This window comes from Sycon ciliatum, chromosome 5 (genome assembly GCF_964019385.1).
Source record: "Sycon ciliatum chromosome 5, ocSycCili1.1, whole genome shotgun sequence".
Classification (NCBI taxonomy): domain Eukaryota; kingdom Metazoa; phylum Porifera; class Calcarea; order Leucosolenida; family Sycettidae; genus Sycon; species Sycon ciliatum.
This window is the reverse complement of record NC_088647.1, coordinates 12,201,561-12,225,908: the sequence shown is the minus strand read 5'-3', so window position 1 is coordinate 12,225,908 and position 24,348 is coordinate 12,201,561. Positions and strand designations below refer to the sequence as shown.

The window sequence follows — 24,348 nt, the reverse complement described above, 5'->3', positions numbered from 1 at the left end:
TTTGTCTGCATGCACGATCCAAGGGAAAATCCCTCGTAGAATCATGTAAAAAAGTTGCTGGGAACGTAAAAATATTGTACTGCGCGGGAAAATACAGTCGACAGTCCAGTCGACATGCGCGTCCGATCCGATCGAGCAAGAGTGCTCTTCTGTCTTCACTTGCCGTCTTGCATGCTTTACTTGCAGTTGTTAGATCTACATGTAGATCTACGTGGAGTCTACCGCAAAAGAAAGGTGATCTAATATTCTCTTCTGTGAATCTCGCGTTATACATCTCCCGGATCCCTGAGCTGTGCCAAGAAAAGATCACATACCGGTAAACCCTTTTGTATGTATCCCAAATTTTAGGCCAAACTACAACGGCCACATATGCACACTGTATGTCACAATGTGCAATACGATTGCTATGCAAGCTACAGCTGTACAGTCATGTACATGTATGCACATGTATGCACATCATTCACATCAAGCAGTGGACTGAAAAGAACATACTAGTAGCCTTGGTGCTTCAGGCAAAACAGGATTGGACTGTGACCTCAATACGATCACATCGTGCATTTCTTAATGATAATATCTGGGCTATAGATCATGCATGCAATACTTACCATGATCACACAACACACCTGTGCTATTCTCCTACGCTGGCGTAGTGAGACAGTGCACTCTGAGCTCACTGCAGATCTATTCCTGAACACTAGCATTAGCATCAGTCAGCTGTGTTTTTTTTTACTTAGCTGACTGTGCTGTCACAGCTACAGTCCATTTCAAAACGCGTACCTAGGCAAAAACCGTTATGCCAGCATCTATACCACATAAAATCTGTGATCACTTTGTGCATAATTTTTTCCAAATTGGGCGTCTGTTATCCAATCCTTTAGAAACTATATGAGAGTAATTGTGGAGCGATCCTGAGCAATATTCCGAAAACTATTCTCAAAAAGTTCCAGCCAAATTTGAAATATTTCAAAAACCCTACGCGTCTATAGTTTTGAAATGCACTGTAGGCCCGTTTAAAAAACGATATGTGAGCCAAGCCTCAGGTCATGGCTACACACCCTGCTTCTTTAGTTGTTCACGGTTTGGCTCAGACAACTACTGGTTAAAGTCCCAATTCCTCCAGTACTGTACTCGCTCGAAAAACTGCTGCAAGCGACTCTTTCTGAAAAGAGTACTCACACAGTTTTGCATGACTGTGGCGGTGTGTGCAATACGCGCAGCTGAAACTATGCCTTCAGCACATGCAAGGAGCAGGAAAGTGTTACTACATGACTTAGTGGTGAAACGAATATTCGAACATTCGTTCGGTTGGTCACATTCGAATATTCTTTAATTCGCATTCGAGTATTCGTGACGTCACTTCGAATGCAGTGCATGTACATACATGCACGCCAAACACAGTACAGACAGTGCTTACAGCCTGCCTGTGACTTTGTACTGCATGTTTGCACATGTATGTGCATACTGGACTGCCAATGTTGCACATAACATGACTGTATGAACTTCAAAGTAGCCTTATGTGGCAGTGCATTTTATGTGGCACTCCCGTTTGTCATACCTAATAGTAATGACAATATCCATCAAATGACTGAGAGGAGGGCATGTGATGTCATCCGTGTTACCAAAAGAATATTCGTACGTTCGTTAAGCCAAAGAATATTCGGCTAGTAGGTTTTGACATTTGTTTCACCTCTACTGCATGTACTGCACTGCTTGTCCATTCACTGGCTTGGGTGTCGTGTAGCCGCTCAGTTGGTGGGGCTCGGGTACATATACATGCGTACAAATGCAGGGGCAGTGTGCGAAACTGCTAAAAATGTTAGAGCTGTACAAAACTCAAAAAGCATCATACCATTTGCAAGGAAGAATTACTCGCTGGACTGGAGTATTTGCTCAGTGCTTCCCAAGCACTCAAGCAAGAAATGAGCACTCAGTCACCACCGCTTCGACAATGTGCAGTACATGTACTGCACTTGCAATGAAACGAGCAGATCAGTCTGTGTATTACTATGATATGTCACAAAGAGATGTGCCATTCTCATCTGGCATATCCGAACAGCCGGGCTCTCTGCCGCCATTACACGAACGGCACTCAGTCTCAGGAGTGTCTTCAGCTGGTGGTTACTCATACAGAAACTGCAATGCCATATCTTCTGTCAGCATGCAAGTTGCTTCTATGCGCTTCCTGCAGTTTGTATACATGAAGTAGCTCCTGAACTTTGCTGCTGGTAACAGTTAATTTTTTTAAATATATTTTTTATGTGTTTTTATCTTATTTTTGTGAATCCTTCCCGGAAGCAAATTTTATACATTCGTGTAATTACATTTGTGTAATTACTCAGCGTTATTTGCAAGAATAATACTAATAATAACAGTTAATTTACACGTTACTGCCCTCATTTGAGTTTAAACTCACAGCAAGATAATCATGTTGCAGCACACATACCTTCCCATTATACCTTCGCAACTGCAACTGATACCAGTCAAAATTAAAAGCCACGTTGCACGAACAATACTCGTAACTACTGAAGTATTGCAATAAATCTTGGGATCACAGCAGTGTGCATGCCGACAATACATACTGTGTACAGGCATACTGGAAGCATAAACAGCTACTACATAAATATGTTTTTTTTAACAATTTAGCTCATGCATCTATTCGCCAATGGCGCAGCTCAAGTACACCAATATACACTCTAATTCTAAAGGATTTGAAGCATGCTGCGACTTTCAAAGATCCTGCTAGGCTGTTTTTCTATCACAAAACAGGAAAGGCCACTGATAGATAACAGAGGATTCTCTATGTGCTTTAGAGCCAGCTGGGCACAAGGGTACAGCAGAAATTGTCCAAGCAGCCCATATGCATTTAGCCATACTCTAGTCCGCTTTTTCTATCATCGAGGATATTAGCTACAGGAGCTTTGCGTGGTCTAAAAGAGAGAAAAAAAGATATACGAACGGTTCTGAAAAGGGTTCAAGGTCGATCATCCCGTGAAGAAAGAGCGATCGGCTACCTTACAAACATACATTGGGGTTGGTTCCCGATCAACGCCAGTAACACCAACAAGGTCCATGCCAGGAGGAGATCACAGTTGTCACACTGCATGGAGGTACACCGTGAGCTTGTTGCTTATCTTGGTCTGGGTGGCAGAACTGGCAGGCCACCATTACCTGGCTGCGGTAAACCAGGCAAGTCTCTATTTGCTGAGCGTAGCGAGTGACGAGGCGCTGGCTTAGGGCGTCCTGGTTGCTGAGAAAAGAGGAGGTGATGCAACAAGAGAAAGCAGATATACCAGTATATACATGTACCGTAAAGTACCGCCAGAGCGCCCCGTCTCGCCAGAGCGCCCCGTCTCGCGAGAGCGCCCCACCTTGATTTTACAGCCAGGGAAAGGAAAATCGTATGGCAGAGTGCAACGAAGTTTATACGATGTGAGAACCTTAGTGTACTAAGGGCACACGTGGCAGGTTTTTGTGTAGAGCTTGTGTCCACTCGAAGGTACAGATTGACTGCATAATGTGGAATATGTGTACAAGGTTCGTGTCGTATGACCTACAGACAGCAGACCACCTCCACAATACGACCACGAAAGGATGAGATGGTGGGGCGCTCTGGCGGTACTATTATAATCAATCAGACTTGAGAATAAGTGGAGCCAGAAAGTTAACTAAAAAGCCACAACTATGCCCCAGATGACACAAACTACCTGTACATGACATTGTATATATTTCCTCTTGCACACAGTCATGCACACAAGCGCACTGTTTTAGTGAAACGAGAGAGCTTGGAAGCTCAGGGCCCTACGCTATGCTTTTTTGCCTTGATGACCTAGACAAAAAAGCATAGGGATGTTATAAATTCTTATAAGTTTCTACTTTTTGTTTTTAGACATAACCTGGGATTCGAACCCGCACTATCGCCCTGCATCGATCCCCTGATACACTTCGCATACATACTAATTCTTCCAAGTTGCTTCACGTTATGATCTTGTATTTGAAAGCCCTATTTGAATATGCATTGTGGCCAGCTGTCTTTGATTGTACGGTGCGGTACGGGATAGGTACGGGACAGGTACGGTCGAGGCTAATACGACACCGTCTACCGCCTTGATGACGGCAAAAAAAGAAAAGGGATGTTAAATTTTTCAATTCTCCTATTTTTTCAGGCATTATCTGGGATTCGAACCCGCACTATCGCCCTACATGCATTCCCCCATACACTTCGCATTCATACTCATTCTTCCAAGATGCTTCACGTTATGATCTTGCGTTTGAAAGCCCTATTTGAATATTGCGGCCAGCTGTATGTGGCCAGCTGTGTTTGATGGTACGGTACGGGACAGATACGGGATAGCGCCAGGCGTGACACAAACACACAAACAAACAAACACCAAATTAAAGCTGTGTGGACCCTGGCTAGCGCCAGACGTTACTGAAGTAACGTCTTCTGCATAGCTACGGGAATAATTATAATTATGGTTACCTACCGGCAGGGTTGGTGGTTCCACACTCCCCATGTGCTGCAGCAACGTGAAACAATAAAATTTAAATAAACACACGCACCTTTTGACCTGTTGACGCCCATCGCCAGAGGCGATGCTACGGCAGAAGCCATAGCAATATGTGCTGGGATTGCGCCATTCAACAGTTTGAAAGGCTGAATGAAGGATTGACCGCCACTATTCAGCCTGGTCTACACCACACAGCTATGAAGTGGCTTTTTTCTGGTCAGCGAATCCCTACGATCTTTTCCATTTTTTTCCCGCACACACATCACACCACATACTCCGGCATGCACTGGCTGTTGGTAACCACTCGGGAGAATGAAAGAAAAGTCCGGAGTCTAAGAAAGAGAAGAAAGACGTGTGTGACCATAAATCGGCGGGAATCGAACCCACGACCTCTCGATTGGAAATTGCTACACATACCACTACACCCGAATATGGGACACACACACACACACCAGTTGTCTATTGTGTATGAAAAATTGCCGGTTGCTATGCATGATGTCCCAATGACATACATGTAGCACTTGTTCTACACTTGATTGGAAACTCGTGGCCTAGCACGAGGGAAACATGGATCCAGCGAATGGGATTTAAGTCGGCCCTTGACCACTTTGTGATGTGTCTGATCTACTCACCTCCCACCGTTTTATAATAATTATAAGCTGCACGTGGGCCTTGTTCCTAGAGGGTGGTGGCGTTCCTACGGATGTGGACAATTCAGTCTGACTGGGCCGGTCTGACGCAAAGCGTGGAATTTCTTTTTTTTTCTGCATTAGCGTGTACTTCAAAGTACTTACATGTAGTTTATTTTATAGTGCACATGCTCGCCTGCATACCTTCTCTTCTTTTTTTTAGATATTTTCTTACCAATCGAAATTAATTAGAGGTTTAAGTTTCTGATCATTTGACGAGCGCCGTCAGCTGAGCCCCCTGATCGGTTGCATAGCTTTACAATAAAACTTCCTGCCTTGTGGCACTTGCTTCTGCACATAAACATTATCCACTAAAATTCGTTTCCAGTTTGAGAGATGTGAAAAGTAAGTTTATGTACGTCAAATCACTATCAGTTGAGTCCTACCTCATACTCATCTTGGTTCGCCAGGGCCGATGGGGGAATCACAGCTGCTGGATCCATTTGCTGCATTCAAACAAGAACAGAAGGCAGTAAAAGAAGACGAAGGCATCACTGGGTTGTTGCAGATCAATGATTATGTACTAGCAGATACACCGGCATACAGTCATGTCTGAGTGCAGTACTCTGTTGGTAAGGCTGAGTGGTCCTGGGGCATACTCAGCACCCGCATACAGTCATGTCTGAGTGCAGTACTCTCAGCGGTTGGTACTGAGTGGTCCTGGGGCATACTCAGCACCCGCATACAGTCATGTCTGAGTGCAGTACTCTGTTGGTACTGAGTGGTCCTGGGGCATACTCAGCACCCGCAAACTGGCATGCATGCTGGGAAACCCTACATGTAGCACAACCCGCCTTCTCATCATGAATCGTGTCCCAGTGCCTTGCTTGCAATTCTTGGCGAAATGAAACGTGCTGTTCCTAACTCAGTTTATCCATGATCCTGATCCAAAATGTTTTTAAAAATTAACTATAATATTAGGGAGTTACAAAGGGAAAAGGTCCGCTGGCGATAAAGTTGACAGTCACCTCCAGGACTCAAACCAGGGACCTTTGCTTTAGGCTAGCGATGCGCTAACCACCAAGCTATGGTGTAGCCATCATCCCAGTAGGGCCTTTCAACATTTTCTTCAGCCTTCGAACTTTATTATTATACAATACAGTCATGTAACTTGTTATATTCCTTTTGATATTCCATAACAGTACTGTGCACAACTTGGCAGTACACGTGCACCGGAAATGCAAATATGATACAGGGAATGCATAAAACAGGTCTTCAAGTTAGGCATCATTGCACTGCATTGTGCAAGTGTAGACACATCACGGTGTTTTAAAATAATACTATTGTGTTTTGCACTCACCTCATACTCTTCAGTCGGTGCCTGCAGTGTGCATGCGGCATCAACACGCAACAAGACATACAGCATTACTCACGGTACTCAGAAAATAGTACCCTGTGTATGCACAATGTACTTGTGTCATGAATTCCGTAGTAATGCTCACGCCTCATTCTTTGAGCCCAAAGTAATGTCCTGGAATTTTCTTCACTAACTACTATTAAAGCTATTTTGTGCTACAGCGTACGTTACTTATACTTCAAGTAAAAATAAAAGGATGACATTAACCGAGACCATCTCGCAAGAGGGTGGACTTGTCTCGATACTCAGAACGAAATGATGGCTTGCACTCAACAGTGAAATGGATATGATACTCGCTAACATGCCAGACTGAGACACTTACCGATGACGACGATGGATGTACACTGTGCTCGTCCTCGCCAAACGCTCGCACTGGTGGCACACTTGCAGACACGGCAGCCTCTGCAGAAGGGCGTCGATAGTTTTCCGTCTTAGAGATATCTACTTGATGGTAGCTGACTCGTGACGCCGCGTTCTTAGTACTGCCAGCAGAAGCAGTGTTCGACTTGGGGCGAGATTTGGCACTCAAATCCACCTGGGTGTAGTTGATACGATTGGCAGTAGCCGGTGCTGCTACACTTTGTACAGTGTTAGACTCCGACGGTTTCCCTCTAATCTCCACTGGTGTGTAGCTGATACGCTGCTGTGCCGGTTTCTGTCCTGCTGCTGCTGCTGCTGCTGGTGGTGGTTTAGGCTGCTTGCTTGAGAAGTCAATTTTGGTGTAGCCATCTTTTCTGTTTGGCGGTCTGCCACTAGATGCACTTATAGACCCTCTAGCATCACCTGGACCATGCGAAGGTGGTAGACCACCAGCAGCACCAGCGGTACCTGAGGCTGAGCCACCCGGGTATCCAGCCGAGTGATGATTGCTTAGTGGTGTTATTTCAGGATACGACACTCTTCCCTTGGTTGTATCTACTCGCTTGTTTTTTGGTCGCTTTGTTTCATCAAACGAGGCTAGAGGCAAAGAAACGAAAGAAGCAAAGGCACAAAAAAGTGTGACAGCTGTGCATAACAATTCTGTAAGTCTGCAGTACACAGCGTGTTGGAGGGAATGATCAGGGGTGTCGGACACGGTACGGTCACTACCGTATTGACCGTACCACTTTTTGCCCCAGGTACCCCGTGAAGCAATCAAATACACTGATCTGGACTCTAAATTTCCAAAATTTTCGGCTCAGCCCCCCCCCCCCCCACCACGAGTAACTTGTACTTCAGATGGCAGACCATAGCACACTAAAATACCTTTCAACGCCCCTGGACTGATGCTACAAGTGTCATATTTTTATCTTGCACCGTCAACATCATTGGATGCTGAACACCTGTACATGTGTATCATTTTCTAATACTGTAAGACCAGATATTTTAACGTCAATTAAAGTTAAAACGATCTCCGGATTTTTATGGGTTAGCGAGGTGAAATTTTAACGAATTCCGTCTCAAAACCGGCAAATGACTCTACATGTACATATCGTTTTCTACATAACGACTTCAACATGACTGGTCTTACTGTATTCATCTTGTGACCTGGGATAGCGGTGAGCAAGCATGTGTACTTATGGTTATTCCTACATGTACACAGCATTGTGCGAATGAGTGTAAAATAATACTTGAATTAAATTATTAAACAGCACACATATAGCCTATTATGACAAATCAAATGAAGGTCACCCATCTCTCGACAACATTGAGCCAATGCACTCACTCTGAGGCATATTGCACTGCTTCCAAAAGTAACATGTTGAGAAGTAAAATATCATTCCTAATTAGGGGTCGTCCGTAATTTTCGAAAAATTAAAAAATCCGTCCTCGTGCAAAATTGTCTCTGACCCACCCACCCACCCCCATTTTTTCTCATTAATTTTTTGATTTTTCCTAATGCCCAGCTCGAAAATAAGAACTCTTCACTCCGGCCGTGTTCACTGACTGCACCTGTGTCAAGTACTAGAAGCTAGTAGTTCATATCCCTGTTCATAGTAGTCCCTCCCCTCCCAATCTGTACTCTCTCGTACCAGCATCGTTCAATGCGACGGACCCCACGATAGGCGGTCAGCCTTTGAAAGGTCATCCTAATAAAGTTATTATTATTATTATAGGTCTACCGACGGCCATGCATGTCCTACAAATTACATCATACTGGTGTTTGCGACAATCGATCCTACAATACACGTATATACACCACATGAATACACAGTACAGTCAGTGCAACAAGTGTATAAAAGTCACTGAAAAAAACAAAAAAAGGTACGAAAAATCAAAAAATTAAATTCCGCCAGCGCTCTTGACCACCCACCCTCTTTCTGCCTGAGGACGGATTTTTTAATTTTTCGGAAATTACGGACGACCCCTTAATGCGTTCCCGTCTGATCACTCGGTCACTTACTCGGTCACTTATTGCCATCACTTATTGCCATCTGAAGGACTTTGTAGGACAAGAGTCCTTCCCTTTGCAGATGACATGCGTGCTTAGGGCCTTAGGTACGTATGCATTCGTTTGAAAATGCAGAACCACGCAGGCATTGGTACCCATCTCCCTAAGTGACTTTAAAAAGGTTACGCAATGATGGCTTGAATCCCGTTTGCATCTACTGTGTCCATGACTTACCGGATGGGGAAAGACTGCGATTGGCAGGAGCAGCAGCAGCGGCAGCAGGATCATTTCGAGGTAGGGTTGGCAGTGGGCGTGCCGATGCTCCAAGATCTCCACCTAGTGATGCAGAAAGATCCAGAACGTGAAAGCAAGGATGACAGAAAGCACAAGGGCATTTAGGCAAGTGGCCTATCTCACCAGTAGGATGAGAGAGAACGTAAATGGAGGTGCGGGGGGGGGGGGGGGGGGGCAAGACCGACTACCATGAACACATCACCAACCCACTAGCCAAGCTGGAGACCTTTCTTTAGGCAATGTAGCAATGCTCTATCCATGATACTCCCCTCAGCGAAGTCCTGAATTAAGTCATGACAGTACTCTACACTGATGGTGTGGTCATGATGTGGTCATGAGTCCACATGGGCTCACATGATGCTCACTGTCAATGGGTGATGCAACAACTAGTCCCTTGACTACTTTTGTCTATGCTCACACATCAAATGATGACACAATCGCACACTGAGCAATCTCTAACGGTTACCCAGGGCCGTAGCAGGCGGTCCGGCAGGTCCGGCAGCTGCCGGACCAATATTCGGCCAAAAAAAGAAAGAAAAAAGCAGCTCACACATGTAAGCAGCTCAGGATGTCCACCCATGATGTGTGCAATAAGTAGAGCCGTAGTGAGGTAGTGAGGTGTATAAGCAAGTAAGTAGAGGTAGTAGATTCTACATGGTAATAGCAAGAGGACACTACAACATCGAGTGATTACTTTGAAGTTTGAACTCTAGTTGTACTCAAGTACATGTCATGTACGTGTTGTTGCGAATACCATGTACATAGATCTATGTGGGTGTTGAGGTCGGATCTTGCTGGACCAACCAAAATGGGGCTGCTACGGGCCTGTAATACCTGCTACCTTAGTTCTACTGATGTGTATTGGGAATAATGCTTACCGTCAACACTGACAGGCTGTATCCCACAGGCTGCGTCTCTAGCTGCCTTGATGTGCCTATACCAGTCCTGCACCTCATCGTCGCTGCCACATTTGAACACGTACACTCTGTCGGCCGTGCTGACTCTGATGCAGAAATCCTTGCCTTCATACTCCGACAATAACTCCACTGCCGTGCAATTTCCCAGGTTGATGCCATCAATCTTATCCTTCACTTCCTTCTTTTCATTACTGTAGTAGTCTAAATGGCCCGACTCTCTCAGCCGAAAATAGCGCTTTCTCCATTGCTATGTGCAGTAAGCAGAGGAAGAAGCAAGCACCACCTTTTCAGATGTCCAATGAAAACAATAATTTATTGTTGTTATAGCTTTCTTCAAGAAAGTTTCTGAAGTCACGATTTTCACAATGGCCAGTGGCCGCTAAGAGAATCATTGTTGTGGTTTGAATTCTTTATTCTCACGATGGCACCATCGCCAATAAGAGATGTTGGTGCTGTTGTCGTTGCTACTGCTCTTTCGGTCTTTGTTTGTCAAGGTGGAATACCGAAACAGGCCTATGTGACTATGTGCTGCGTGTCACCAGGGGTGTTGTGCGAGCTGTGTTTTGCGATACTGCCAGCACAGTTCAGTGTTTACTGAATGAGTGAATGTTTTGCACTGACTAACTGTTTCCCCTGTCCCCCCCCCCCTCCCCTACTATTTTTGGTAGTTGCAATTCACGTGGCCATCTGAAGCACCATGTGTTATGTGGTGTCCCATTGGGGCTTCATTCATATGCGCAGTTTGTTTGCCAATGCTGTTTTTCCTTCTGCTGTTCAAGTTCTCATCTACATGTACATGTACGTCCTCACACTGAGTCACATGCTCAATCAGTCTTGACACCGAGTCACTGCGTTCCGCACTGGTACCCTGCGGAACTTCTTATCCCACACACGGACATACAACGGACCTCGCACGCGCACTGCCGACACACACCGCACCTCGCACTGCGGCTACGCAGCGTGGTGCTAGGCGCTAAGGCACGAGGCTGCGCACAGCCCACCCGCATCCGAGAAAAACACGACTTCTTCCGCACACACGCACAGACACCTCAGAGCATCCTTTAGTTTAGGCCTCGGTCTGCCTTCCTCCGGTCAGTATTAGCACAAGCAGATATACGAGGCGTTTCATGCTAACACAGTAACAGGTGCAAAAATGTCGCGAGGAGTAATAATAATTACAAACCAGGACACACGCACGCACGCAAACAAGCAAACATTCTTACCGATAATCTACTCTCGAGAGGAGGAGATTTTACAAGAAAGCCTTCTTTGAGCACAGCACCGCTCATGTCTCCAGCACCACAGCCTCTGGACACTACACTGACTCCAAAGTAAACTTCCAGAAGGAATACTGGCAATGGGAAAAGTGGAAAAGGCGCAACAATAGGAAGATTGTGGAATTTTGAATGTCTAAAACTGAGCGCCTCGTTTCGCCGAACACTTGAAACTTAGAAGACGGCCCACCAAGCAATATTGACTGACTTGTACTGGCTTTAGGCTTGTTGCAAGGGTCTCATGCAAGCGATTGGCGAACTGTGCCTCCATCAACTCCTTCTCTTCTTCGGCCCGGAGCTATGCCTGCAGATCGGACTGCCACAGACAGTCGCGTTGGCATGCATGCAGTCAGCATTGGTCGGTGCCAGCTCGGGTAATGACGACTAACAGTCAGTACAGAGTCAGTGGCATGGTGGCAAACTGGCAATGGCATGGTAGTGATCATGCCTTCACGCCACGGCTTCATGGTCATGGTTGCACTGCATGCACTGCACTGAACAGTCTGAAGCCGCGGTTGCAGAAGTGTGCAGTAATCTAATGCGCGAAGCCGAAGGTTTGCCTTCGCTACCCGCGTATACGCGTAGTCATGGTAGTCTGATGTAGACCTACCTACATCGTACATCATGGTCATTGACATATCTACATGTCATTCATGTACATGAATATATGAGGGGGGAGTCGACTCATACAGTTATAGTATACTCTCACAGTCATCATGGTCATAGCAAGAGTACATCATTCTGTACTCTTGGCAGTCTTGCTCATACTCATAGTCATAGACTCATACTATCATAATTCATAGTCATACCCAAACCTTTTACATGTATTTGGTTTTGTTTGGGTACGACTCCCTGATGTCATGTAGCCCCCATGTACCTGATGTACCAGTAAATGTAAAATGTACACTCGATCAGTAGATCTTCATATTCATAAAGCTGTTTTCTGATGATCGCCTACAAGTACAACAGTACGTTTCCGGTGGAACAAAAGTGGTTAAATGTCTCTACTCACGAGTTTCATGCTGAAAAGCAATCATCAGCAGATAGGATAATAATTATTACTCAATTGACATCCCTACGTAAGAAGTAGGTCGTTTATTATAAGTAATGAAAATAAGGAGGGAAAGTAAGGAGGTCCTTTGGTACTCCCTGCTGTGGACCAGTACATGTACCATGGCCCGGTGGACTCTACTGCATGGCAGACTACCAAGTACATGTAGATCTACCATACTGTACTGGTTGTCGTGTTGACCATACTTGCCACTATAATAGTATTATCATCAACGACAGCGTAGCAGACTACAATGCAGCTGCAACTGCGCAAGTAGGCTCTGCTCCGCAGCATCACTTCTCATCAGCTATATGTATGGTCATCATCAAGTCATTACAGAGCTTTCAAGTGACTACTATTACACATGTATGTAGTGCTTTCTGGACCAAACCACCAAGATGATTACTTATTAGTAGTAGTAGATACTACAGTACATGTATTACCGGATCCATTGCATGGCATTGGCAGGGAACAGTCTCTTCAAAGCCAGTAGATCTGCACACCGGTAGATCTACACTACGGTCAGATGGTAGACCTGATCATGATGTGAATATCAAAACTATTCATAGTGACTTGCACGATGACATCATGTACTGCCTGACAGGTCTGTAAGTCTTCAGAGAACATCAACGTATTCGAACGTCGCCAAGAAAATGTTGCTTGCTCTTGAGTGACATATCCTAGAACCACCAACTTGCAACTGCTGACATGTGTCTCACACACGCACACGCACACACGCACACACGCACACACACACCTGTCCTGTCCTGTCCTGTCCTGAACATTGCCGTTTCCAGTTACATGTCCCCACGTGTGAGGGGCCGACAGACATGGAGAGTTGGGTTGAGGCGCTGTGTCGCATCAACGACCTAGCGAGATTTCCTAGCCACTTCATTGATCCATTTGTTGCAGTTGTGTAGCTGGAATCCTCGGGTTGACTTGCAACAACGATCGCATTTGCTGCAGTGGGCTCTGCAGCAAGGTAGGGCGAGCCGCTGGCGGATGTCACACGATGGTCCAGAAGCGGTGGTTTGGTCGTACACTGGAGTGGCAGATGGGGGCATATCCAGGCATTTGTGGACGGCCAGTCCGCCAGGGCTGCGAAACCAGCGAAGACATGCGGTGCATTGCCTGCTGCCAGCCTGGTCTGCTACGGGTTTGCGACGCTCTTCAGTGCACTTGTGGCGTAGCAGGCCGCTCTTCGAGAAGGATCTGTTACAGATGCTGCATTGAATCCGTTCACGAGAGGCCGGCTGTGGTGGTGAAGCAGTTCTGACTGCTGTGCGCCACTCTCCCCGCTGCTGCGCGGTGTCGAACCAATCTCCTTCTAGATGGAGGTGATGGATATCAGTTCGGACGGCATCACGCCAACGCTTTCGGGGACCACATGCAGGGCGTGTGGGAAGCAGTGACCCGAATAGCAGCTGGCGAGGGGTGCGGTCGTCGTCCATCCTGGCAACGTGGCCAAGCCACTCCATCCGCCGTCGAAGCATGCGAGTTGGGATATCGTCCTGCTTGGCGTCATTCCAGATCGCCAGGACTTGGGTGTTCGTTATTCGGTCACTCCAGACTGCCTGTCGAGTAATTCCAAGAATCGACCGAATGCAGCGGAAGTGAAAAGTTGATAGGGCGGTGATGTCCTGCTGCAGAGGTACCCAACATTCGGAGCAGTACAGCAGCAGTGACAGTACGCAGGCTTCATAGACCACACGCTTCGTAGCAATGGACAGGTTAGCGTCCATGAAGACCGAGCGACGGAGTACACCAAAAGCCCGTGATGCCCCTGCAATGTGCGACTTGATGTCTTGGGAGGAGCGGCCAGTAGTGTGTACCAATGAACCAATAGCGGAACTCCTCGACACTCTCGACAGTGTTCCCTGCCACTAGTAGGGGAAGCCGGTCGGCGGGTGTGATACCATAGCCAGCTGGCATGACCTTCGTTTTGGCGAGGTTCACCTTGAGACCAAAGACGGCAGCTATGTCCATAAAGATGGTCAACACTTGTTGCGCGCCCGTGTGCGACCTGGCAATCAAGGCTGAGTCGTCAGCAAATTGGCAATCGTTGTGCTTCTTGATGACGTCGGTCGCTTTCCGTCGAAACAGCAGTTTACCACCTGTGTTTGTAGCAACAGGAAGACCAATATCAGGGACGTTCTCAATCGCCCTGTACCACAGTTGAAAGACAGCCCACATGTAGATGTAAAATAATGTTGGAGCCATGCAGCAGCCCTGCCGAAGACCATTGTTAACTTCGATTGGCTCGACCTGGATGTTGGCTAGAACAAGTGAGGCCGTCACGTGCGAGTGAAACGATTTGATGATGGTAATAAGATGGTCGGGGACACCAGCCCTGCTAAGTACTAGCCATAGGCACGAGCGATTTACGGAATCGTAGGCCTTGCGTAGATCCACAAACACAAGGAATCCTTTGCAGCGGTGTTCGTATAGCTTTTCGGTGATCTGTCGTACAGTGAAGACCATATCGGTGCAGGAGTGACCTCTGCAGAATCCACATTGCGTGTCGGGCAAGAGGTTTTCGGCTAGTGTCTGTAGCCTGCGCTGGATTAGTGAAGCAACAGCCTTCCCGAGGACATCCAGCAGTGCGATCCCCCCCCCCCTCCCACGACGAGACCAACATATCCTTATCCGATATGTTGGTCTCGTCGTCATTCAGCAAGCCACAATGCCCCAGGACGGTACAGCAGCAGAGGGAGAAGAGGGGGTGGGGTCGGCCGGCTGAATGTCGTGCATGCGATGGTGGTCTGAAGCGTGATGCTTGTATGTCCCAAGATGTGGTGTACTCTATGACATGTACCATCTGTCAACTTGTCAAGAAGAATACGTCGGGGAAACAGAAAGGACAACACGCAAGAGGACTGAAGAGCACTACAGACAAGCCAAGAACGCGACACTGGGAAAGCCATGGGGAGACCATTATCGACAAAAGCAGCACACCTTCCCATCGTCACCGCAGTTCTCGCCATTCGCCCATCTACAAGTTCTCGCCAGCAGGCAACGGTCATACGTTGACCGCAGAATCATGGAGGCACTATTCATGAGGAAGAGGAAGCCGGCAGTGAACAGTGACAATGGTTGGCGACTGTTGGGTGATGTGTAAATTTTCTGTCATTACCATAATTTGTGCAAGAATCTGTGCACTGTGTGTGTGTGTGTGTGCGCGCGTGTGTGTGTGTGTGTGTGCGCGCGTGTGTGTGTGTGTGTGTGTGTGTGTGTGTGTATGTGTGTGAGTGTTGCTAGAAGTGTGTATTTTTCTGCTTTGTACTCACACTAATAATCCTGCACTATCACTGCACTATATTTTCACTTCATACATATCACACAGAATCTCGCTTCCTGTCACAGTGTGGTATTGCAACATTTTACGCTATACCATCACACCTTTGGCCACTAGTACTTGTCACATACATGTACCGTATGGTATAGAAACCCCTGTTTTGTCTACAGTACTCAGTAGACTTATTCCTGATGATGGGCCTTGCCTGAACATTTGAGCTAATGTATATCAATAGCAGTGTAGCCTAGAGACCGTTAGAGGGTGTACAAGGTGTGTGTACAGGATGTATGGATTCAAGTATTGGCTACAGACAGTGGAGTCTCCAAACCTTGAGAAAAGTGTTGTACGAGTAGTCATGACTGTACTACAACATGTACAATTTACAAAGCTATCGATCCCCTACCGACGTACGTGTATGTCGACGACTCGACGTCCGCCTTTTGGTCATGACGTCACCATGGTCACTGAGTCCCTATTTTTTTGTAGGCCTACTTTTTACCAGGGAGTCGTAAAATTTACGACTCCCTGGCCCTGCTTTTTACCTTTTTCGACCACTCGAGTCGTCAGACAGGAAGTCCTAAGATACCGGTATTTTACTACTCCTTGATCACCATGACGTCACTCGTCAGCTACCTGGCCTAAACCGTACGGTAAAACGTAGAGAACTCAACTCATCTGCAATTGTGCAAAATTAATAGTTACTTGAAAAGAATTGTCAGTGCAGTGTTGTCGGAGTAAAGATCAGAATGCTTGGGACTGCTTCTCTTGTAAGGCGCGTGGGAGTTGCTCTTCCACTGTCGCGTTGTATGTCAACGCAAAGTGGATCTCAAGCAACGTCCGGTGCTGTTCCACCTCAACCTCCCAGAGCCAGATCAGCTAGACCCTTGAGAAACGCAAGATTGGAGAACATTGCCAAAAGCCATGAAGCAAAGGCAGCTTTCTATGAGAAAACTAGCAAGTCCAGTGCCCTCATGTTCGGCACAATGCTTGTCATGGTAGTTGGACTATGTATCCTTTTGATAAATCTCCGAATTATGTTAGACTGGTGTTGTGCAATATTTCTCTATACATCACGATCAGGTCTATGAAGCTTAATCGCTGCATGGCAGGCTATCAAGTGTAACCTGTGGCAGACAATTACATTCAGTTGGTAGTGATACAAGTAGTTGTACAAGTTGTCGATCACAGCAAGTTACTTGTGCTGGGATTGCGCCATTCAGCAGCTTGCAAGGCTGACGAATTGACGCCATTCAGCAGCTTGCAAGGCTGAAGAATTGGCGACCACTGTGTAACCTGGTCTACAGCACACAGGTTGTCGAAGGGGTTCTAGCCGGTGGATCCCATGCATGCACACACCAAGCACGCACACGCGCGTTCGTGAGTACGCGTATATTTAATGTGTGGGTGCCATGTTCGCATACCATGTAGTGCCACCGGAGTTCCCCCGCTTCCCCAGACTGTGCAACTAACTTGCCAGAGAATGGTCTAGGATTGTATCATTGCACAGTGCTGCTGCCAACCTTCCGTATTTGTATGGAAAATCACTCCTTCGTCCGCAGTACGGAAGTTGAGCAAAATGGTACGGAAATTGAAGAGGATCGATCAGCTACAGATATGTATGTAGAAGCATGGCGAGCGCAAGCTGAGCGATGTTTATATCTGTGCCAAAATGAGTGCATGCCATGCTTCAACTACATGTAACACAAAATACACAGAAGAACCTTGACTACCGGTCACAGTGCTCGACACACAGCGTGCAGAGCCTAGCACACACGAAAATCCGGTGGAACAAAAAAAAGTGATTAAATGTCTCTACTCACGAGTTTCATGCTGAAAAGCAATCATCAGGAGATACAAAATATCACGTCGTGGTACAAGTCACACATGTTTTGCACTAGCAAATTCAGCCACCGACAAGCGTGTGTGAGTGTCAAAAAAGCACAACACAAGCAATGCACACGGCAGTACGGAAAACACTGCAAAATACGGAAAGTCAGAAGTCACAGTGACAGTACGCAAAACAGGCCCAGTTATTTGGTAGCACTGATTGTATGATCATAAGATGCCATCCTGCTGTTCAAGTATATTACTGTATACTAGTACTTCACACCCTTTGACATTTTGTTGGAGTTGAGCTTCAAGCCCTGCACTGCTTGCACAACATGTCATCTATGCTGTATGAGTACGAAGAAGAGACTGGTTATAGGGTCGCACCGTACATTACTTTGTGGAGATCTCTATTCCGCCCTGGGCCACGATCTCACCACATAAGGGGTTGAAGCGTTTAACGGGGCACTTTGGCAGGATGTTGGTGTACTTGCGGATGTGTACTTGGTATGTTATATAATTGTGTTCTGTTAAAGCTTCAAAGTCTATATTGAGCTGAGTGCATGTTTGTGCGTTACTCTGATCTTTGCTTCATCTTGTTGCATACTATTTCGGCAATGCCTTGCTTCCTTAACTGAGGGTGTTCTAGATCTTTTGTCTGCGAATTATGTCCGCAATACGAGAGGTAGAAGTTCTGACCGGTTTTAGAACATTCCCAAGGCTTCCAATGCTGTCTTATGAAATGGACTGGCTCAATTTCCTGCACTGGCACACATGAGCAAGTGATAACTATATGGCATCTTCTTCACTGGCTGGTGTCAATCAACTTCTCGCAAGTGTAAGGTCCCTCCTAATGTCAAGAATTGTCTTACCAGCTGCACTTGGTTAGTTCTCTCGTCTTGAATGAATCGTACCCGCAAGGTGGATGACTGGCTGCCATTGCCAGTAAAACATTGTGTTGTTATAGCGTATAGCTGTAAGCAATTAGATCTACCCGTCCATTTGATTCTTTCTTTATGATGGAGCTGCGAGCTTTGCTACCAGTGACTGCCATATCCTGTGCATCCCATTGCTGCTTTACGCAACACCGAGGCTGGATCAGTCAGGGCACCATTGACTGCATACCGGCTCATGTATGAAGACTACAGTATGGTGCGTGTGTGTGTGTGCTATTGCTGTCGGTATTGCTGTCGCTCTTATTCATGTCTCTGGCCTATGCTTTGCTCAGGGATTGCCGATTTATTTCCAATCTCGGTGTTGTCCTTTGGAACCCAGAGGCCAGCTTCGCTGCCCCCCTCACCCTTTGTGCTACCATACTAGTTGTGTTATAGGCACAGTGGACTTATCTCCCCAAGTATACGCCTTTATCTCGTGAGACTGAAATGCTATCAAGCAAGCTCTACTGTATTGATTACTCATGGGTTGGATGTTTAGAAAAACTATTGCTTGAGCAACTACTCTTTTTGTAGTTGGCAATTGAGCCGCACCATGACAAAAGGGTGCTTATGGCAAAAAAAAGTTCACAAACTGAGTTATGGATACAGCGCAATGGCTGAATTCTCACTGCTTCTGTTGCAAAAAAAACGCGTTCAAAAAGCTTTATAAATCGCAACGAAAACTAATCGCATTCAAAAAGAAAATGTGCACTCTCAATATTGAATACTAAACTTTCAAACGAGTTAATCTCAGTTTGATATCGTGTGCCATAAGCACCCTTTTGTCGTGGCGCAGCTCAATTGGGAATACCTCTCCCAAATTCTCGGCCTTTTGTTCCCTGTTTTGTACCCAAATATACCAGTAGATAGTATTTTTAGATACTGCTCTAAATAAGTACGGGTACTCCATTTATGTATGTGAATGGATCATGATCTGATGGGAGTGCACATCTTTACCACAGTCGAAACTTACTCCAGAAAGGTTCACCCAAATGTTACCGTATTTCCCCGAATATCCTTCAAAGTTGCACCTTTTTACACTAAATTTCAAGGGTAAAAAGGGGGTGCGACTTACTATCGAGCATGACTTACTACTGAATCACTATGGCTAAAACCTGAAAATGGGGGTGCGACTTATATTCGGGGAAATACGGTACTTGGATCAAAATTAAAAACTAGTACGTAGCACTACACGTACTTTATGCATGGTCTCTTGCAGTATAGTGTGACCACATATTTTGTATGCAGTACGAAATTCAGTCAAAGTCCCAGGTGCGCATTTATTCATGGTCTCTTCGGTATAGTGTGACCACATATTTTGTATGCAGTGCGAAGTTCAGTCTCCGGCAAAGTCCCAGGTACGCAGTATACTGTACAGTGTACTGTATAGTGTATAAGACAGTACAAATTTTCGTTTGGAGTTAACTTTCGCTATGTTCGTAAGGGCCGGGTTCCACTGCGGCTCCGCTGCTCGTCTTTCGCGGCTTGAAACGTCATCATTACCATAGTGACCGCGGCTCGAGCTGGAGCAGCGAGTCCGCGGCTCACCGCGAGCTTTTGCTACGATTCTTCACCAAAAACTGCGAGCCGCGGTCGCGGCTCGACCTGTTTCCCGTACTGTGCATTGTTTTGTACGCCAGAATTTTAAAATTCAAATTTTAATTCGTTGCGCAGGCCAGAACACGAGGATTTTTTTGATTTCGCGTGCGCGCGCGCAGGCAGGTGAAACGTCATCAAAAAGTGTGGAGCACGACCGCGGTACCGCGAATGGCGAGTGTCAGTGGAACCGCGCTGCTCCGCTGCATGCAGCCAAGTGCCGCGGAGCCGCAGTGGAACCCGGCCCTTAGGGGCACGAAATACCGTACTCATGCGATTAGAGCACTCTCTTGAATAGTGCCCTAGTCTCCAAGAGCCAGTGAAAAATAAAGCCCTCTCTTGATTGCCCCCCTCCCCGGTCTTGTAACCAAGCCCATGTGCAAGTTTGGTGTTCTTTTGCTAATGTTCTTGGCCATTGCTTTGCACTGGTGTTTTCAGGAACAAAATCGCAGGTCTTGTTCCCGTTTCTGTGGAGTCGTGAGCGTTTACAGTACGCTGTAGGCTCTGTGTTTTCTTTGTTTTATGCTGGTTGACGCAAATGTACCAGCGATGAAAACATAGTGCCCTCTCTTGAATACTGCCCCATCTGTGATGGACATTGAGAAAATAGTGCCCCAGGGGCACTAATCGCGCGAGTACGGTAACTAAAGTTTGTAAGTTCGGATGGAGAGCCAATGATTAATATTAATTTTATAGTAAAGAAAAGGACCAAGGAACTTCAAGTTACACTATAATGTCCACTGACACAACCAGTTACTTGAAAATCAGCTCATGTGATAACGTTGCACAAAACTGACCGACAGTACTGACGTTCTATAACTAACTGGCTATCAGCTCTAACAAGTCTTTTCAGACTTTCCTTTCACTTTTTCCGACGACTAAATCGGCATGGCTTTAAATTGGCTACTAGTTTGTGGAAAGTACTTCTGTATGTTGTGTATGTTCTATTGCTTGTGAGTAAGAGTATTTTGCACGGGACACATGCTCAGATAGTGTTGACTACAACTCTCCAGAATCCTCTGAGATCACACGTTTTGAAGTACCGTAAAAGCCCCTGTATATGCCCACCATCCATGTACACGCCGAGTCAGGGGAAGTCAACACTTTTGTTTCAAAATAGCGCCAGCCCATGCCCATGTATACACCCAGGCAATACCAGTACTAGTACAAATGGATAGTTTTGAGTCGTATCGAGCCAGGGGAGAATTTCAACATAATATATTCCAAGTATACGCCCAGGAAATCGAGGCTGCTATTCTATACTCCCAGGGTACACAGGCTTTTACAGTATGTGTTATTGACAAAGTACTAGCTTGGGCAATACCGGCAGATATCAATGCTGGTATTGCCGCATTGTGCCAGTACTTGATCATAAAACTTTTCTATGTGTACGATTTGACCTCTTGATCTTCCAAGACTTGAAAGAGCACTTGGAAGGTCAAGGAGTCAAAAAAGCGGGGTATATTCAACGGCCCGCTTGAGTGAGCGTGTATGGAGAAACATTGCACGCTAAGAAAGGTCCCTGATTGGCCCTAACCCTAGTAATTCACTTGGCATGAATTAATGTAGATTTCCTGCTGATCACCGCCATACTGCACAAGCTTGGATTAGCAGTACATGTATATTACATGTACTGTATATGCATGTACTGTATATGCATGTTGTTAGATCTTGCAATGCTGTTTGCCTTTCAAATGGCCAGCATCATGGCTTCAAGTGGTCATGCACATTGCGAATTGCCTTACGTCGCACTCTAAATGTGTGGTATTTACAGTTCTGGCCAGAGAAATTCAACCTCATGAATAGAGTAGCACCCGGCTCCATTTTATTTAGGTTGAATTTTTGCATGGTGTGACATCCCGGGCACGATCTTGCAACTCAATACAAACATATATGATGGCATACGTGTACATGTACATGTGTGAAGGGTCGGGTAGAAACAGGATGAGCTGAACCGACATAATTATCTTAACGTTTTCTTCTTCCCTGTTCTTCACCGCCTTTGTATCCACTCGTTGTTGAATACAATAAAGCCTTCGTGAAATGTCGGTTCAGCTCGTTCTGTTGATCGCAATTCTAATACTATTGTCGCCTCGACGCTTATTGACAAAATTAATAATGATAAGGTTGAAACTTTCAAATTTTCGAGAAAAAGAGGGCTTCAAACGGTTTGGATCCACGTGCGCAGGCTACAATAGTTGTCCAATTATGATAAGTTATGGCGACACTGCGTGCAGAACGTCTTGTCTTGACAGTACGTCAGCTGCAAGATTAAAGGAGTCCATTGGCATTGACAGACCAATTTTCTACCTGACCCGCTCACATCTACAAGTACAAATGTAGGCCCTATACATCCCGATTGGCTACCGGTATATGCTTTTTCAAATGGGTTCCACGCATTTCTAAAGGACTGCGTGCATTTCAAATGGGCGGGCGCGTTTGAGAGGGATTACAATACATTTCAAATGGGCTGCATGCACTTCAGAGGGACTGCATACAGTCAAATGGGCTTCATACATTTCAAATGGGCTTCATACATTTCAAATGGGCTTCGTACATTTCAAATGGGCTTCATACATTTCAAATGGGCTGCGCATAGAAAATATTCATGAGCATCTGCATGTACATGTAATAGCGGCAAGAAATCCCAAAACCTGAAAAATTTGGCGATAGGTCTACCCTACTAACCACTTTTTGTGTCTGAGTGGTGCGATTTTGTAATTAATTTTCATTTTACCTTTTTTAGGGAATTTTGTCCTAGAATTACAAAAACTGTGATATTTAGCAATCCAAGTTCCCTTTTTTGCAACCCCAAATGACAGTTGTTCCGTTCCATAATTTTTCAGTCAAAAATGGATAAAGGGGAGATTGTGGCCATCCGTGGATATTTAGACAATTCAAAGGAGAATTTATCCCCTCAAACAGAAAGCTTCAATTGAAAAAATGGCCACAATGCCCCCTAAATCCATTTCTTAGACCGACCCGGTAGACATTTCAGTGGCAGATAGCTGCTGGCGACTCCATGTTGATAGCGGCTACTCGCGACGCATTTATTGCTGTTGTTCCATATGCTGTATTGTTGACAGAGCAGAGAAAACCGTCAAAAAGCATACCGAAACGCTGAGGGCTACCCCCTGGAGGGCACTAACAAGCCATAGGGCCCTCCATGCCATGCACTAACCTATAATTAGTGAACGGGTAGCTCCGAAGCATTGCAGTTATGAATTCAATTGAGTCTCCCAACACAAACCATACCCTGGAAACTGCATACTCGGAGTGGAAACTGATTCAAACCTCACAAAACGGGGGCCAAGTTCCAGTACTTTTTGGACTCAAAATCCCTAACGAGTACTAGTAATCTACAATGTCACGATTAGTTGATTGCTAGGTATTATGATCGTTTCAGCCCTAGTTCCTACACATATACGTCATGACAAAACCTACACTTGAAATTGCATGTCATTACAATTTACAACTACTCAGAGTATGAAGGAAAGTTTGCCTTCCCTTCAGCACCTCACACTTTAGAATACCAATCCAAACAATAATGCGCTCGTCTCACTTGCAGCAAGGGAGCATGCAAACCAGCATAAATTAAGCGCACCACCGTTTTCAGAGTATTTACCTGGATGAAACTTGGGGTGGAGGTGCTTCTTTGGATGCCTCCACCCCTAGCCGGTAGTGTTCTGTTGATAGTAGAGGCAGTGGTGTGCGAAAGTTAGCTGGAGGAAATAAACAGGAAGAAGACAGCGACTGGCCAGTGTTTCCGAGGCAAAATATACCAAGCAACAGATCATGAAGTATACATTTCGGACATAAAGAAAGCCAGGACAAAAGGAACATTCGGTGGAACAGGCAGTTGGGCAATAATCACAGCAGATGGGGACAGGGGATGGGTGTGAGCATAGCAAACACAGAGGGATCAAGAAAAATAACGTGAAATAATCATACAGCTTAAAGGGGAAGTATACCCTAAAATCAAATTTTCACCAGTTGTAGTCTTCGGGGTGCTGAGTCGAATGGTCTTGGTCCGAGGAAGCTGCGACGCTCCCTTCCTACTTGAATCCCAATCGAACTCGCGCACTTCCACCGAAACTGGGTGACTGCGCCCTACTAGATGGGGATTTGTATGCAAAATGTCACTAAAAGCGCCATTTCGTTCTTATAAAAGCACGGATGACCGCGATTGGCCCATATGTTGTAGTCTTTTGGACGCTGAGTCGACTGGTTTTGG

At 45.8% G+C, this 24,348-nt stretch overlaps 1 protein-coding gene and 1 long non-coding RNA gene across 3 annotated transcripts; one reads left to right on the top strand and one right to left on the bottom strand.

The window, feature by feature from the left end:
• Positions 1-2,480: 2,480 nt before the first annotated feature.
• On the bottom strand, positions 2,481-11,783 carry LOC135817625 (uncharacterized). Of its 2 annotated transcripts, XM_065330847.1 has the most exons (8): positions 11,360-11,781; positions 10,098-10,383; positions 9,160-9,261; positions 6,877-7,511; positions 6,498-6,518; positions 5,584-5,643; positions 4,485-4,517; positions 2,481-3,247 (listed from the first exon to the last, which is right to left on the bottom strand). In XM_065330847.1, the coding sequence occupies exons 1-8, from the start codon at positions 11,423-11,425 to the stop codon at positions 3,128-3,130; spliced, it is 1,323 nt and encodes a 440-aa protein (XP_065186919.1). In that variant the 5' UTR covers positions 11,426-11,781; the 3' UTR covers positions 2,481-3,127. The 2 variants fall into 2 exon arrangements, with proteins under 2 accessions (XP_065186919.1, XP_065186921.1); XM_065330849.1 differs by lacking the exon at positions 6,498-6,518 and having other exon boundaries at positions 11,360-11,783.
• Positions 11,784-16,449: 4,666 nt separating this feature from the next.
• Positions 16,450-18,985, top strand: LOC135817624 (uncharacterized). The gene is made up of 2 exons (XR_010553566.1): positions 16,450-16,764; positions 18,233-18,985. It is a non-coding gene; the product is annotated as an uncharacterized LOC135817624 (long non-coding RNA).
• The last annotated feature ends 5,363 nt before the right edge of the window (positions 18,986-24,348 follow it).

Coding starts and splice junctions, on each gene's coding strand:
- LOC135817625 (XM_065330847.1), bottom strand. CDS start 11,425: ATGAGCGGTGCTGTGCTCAAAGAAGGCTTTCTTGTAAAATCTCCTCCT. Junction 10,384..11,359: donor CTCTCGAGAGTAGATTATCG/GTAAGAATGTTT, acceptor TACTGCACATAG/CAATGGAGAAAGCGCTATTT. Junction 3,248..4,484: donor TGGAACCACCAACCCTGCCG/GTAGGTAACCAT, acceptor CTCTTTTCTCAG/CAACCAGGACGCCCTAAGCC.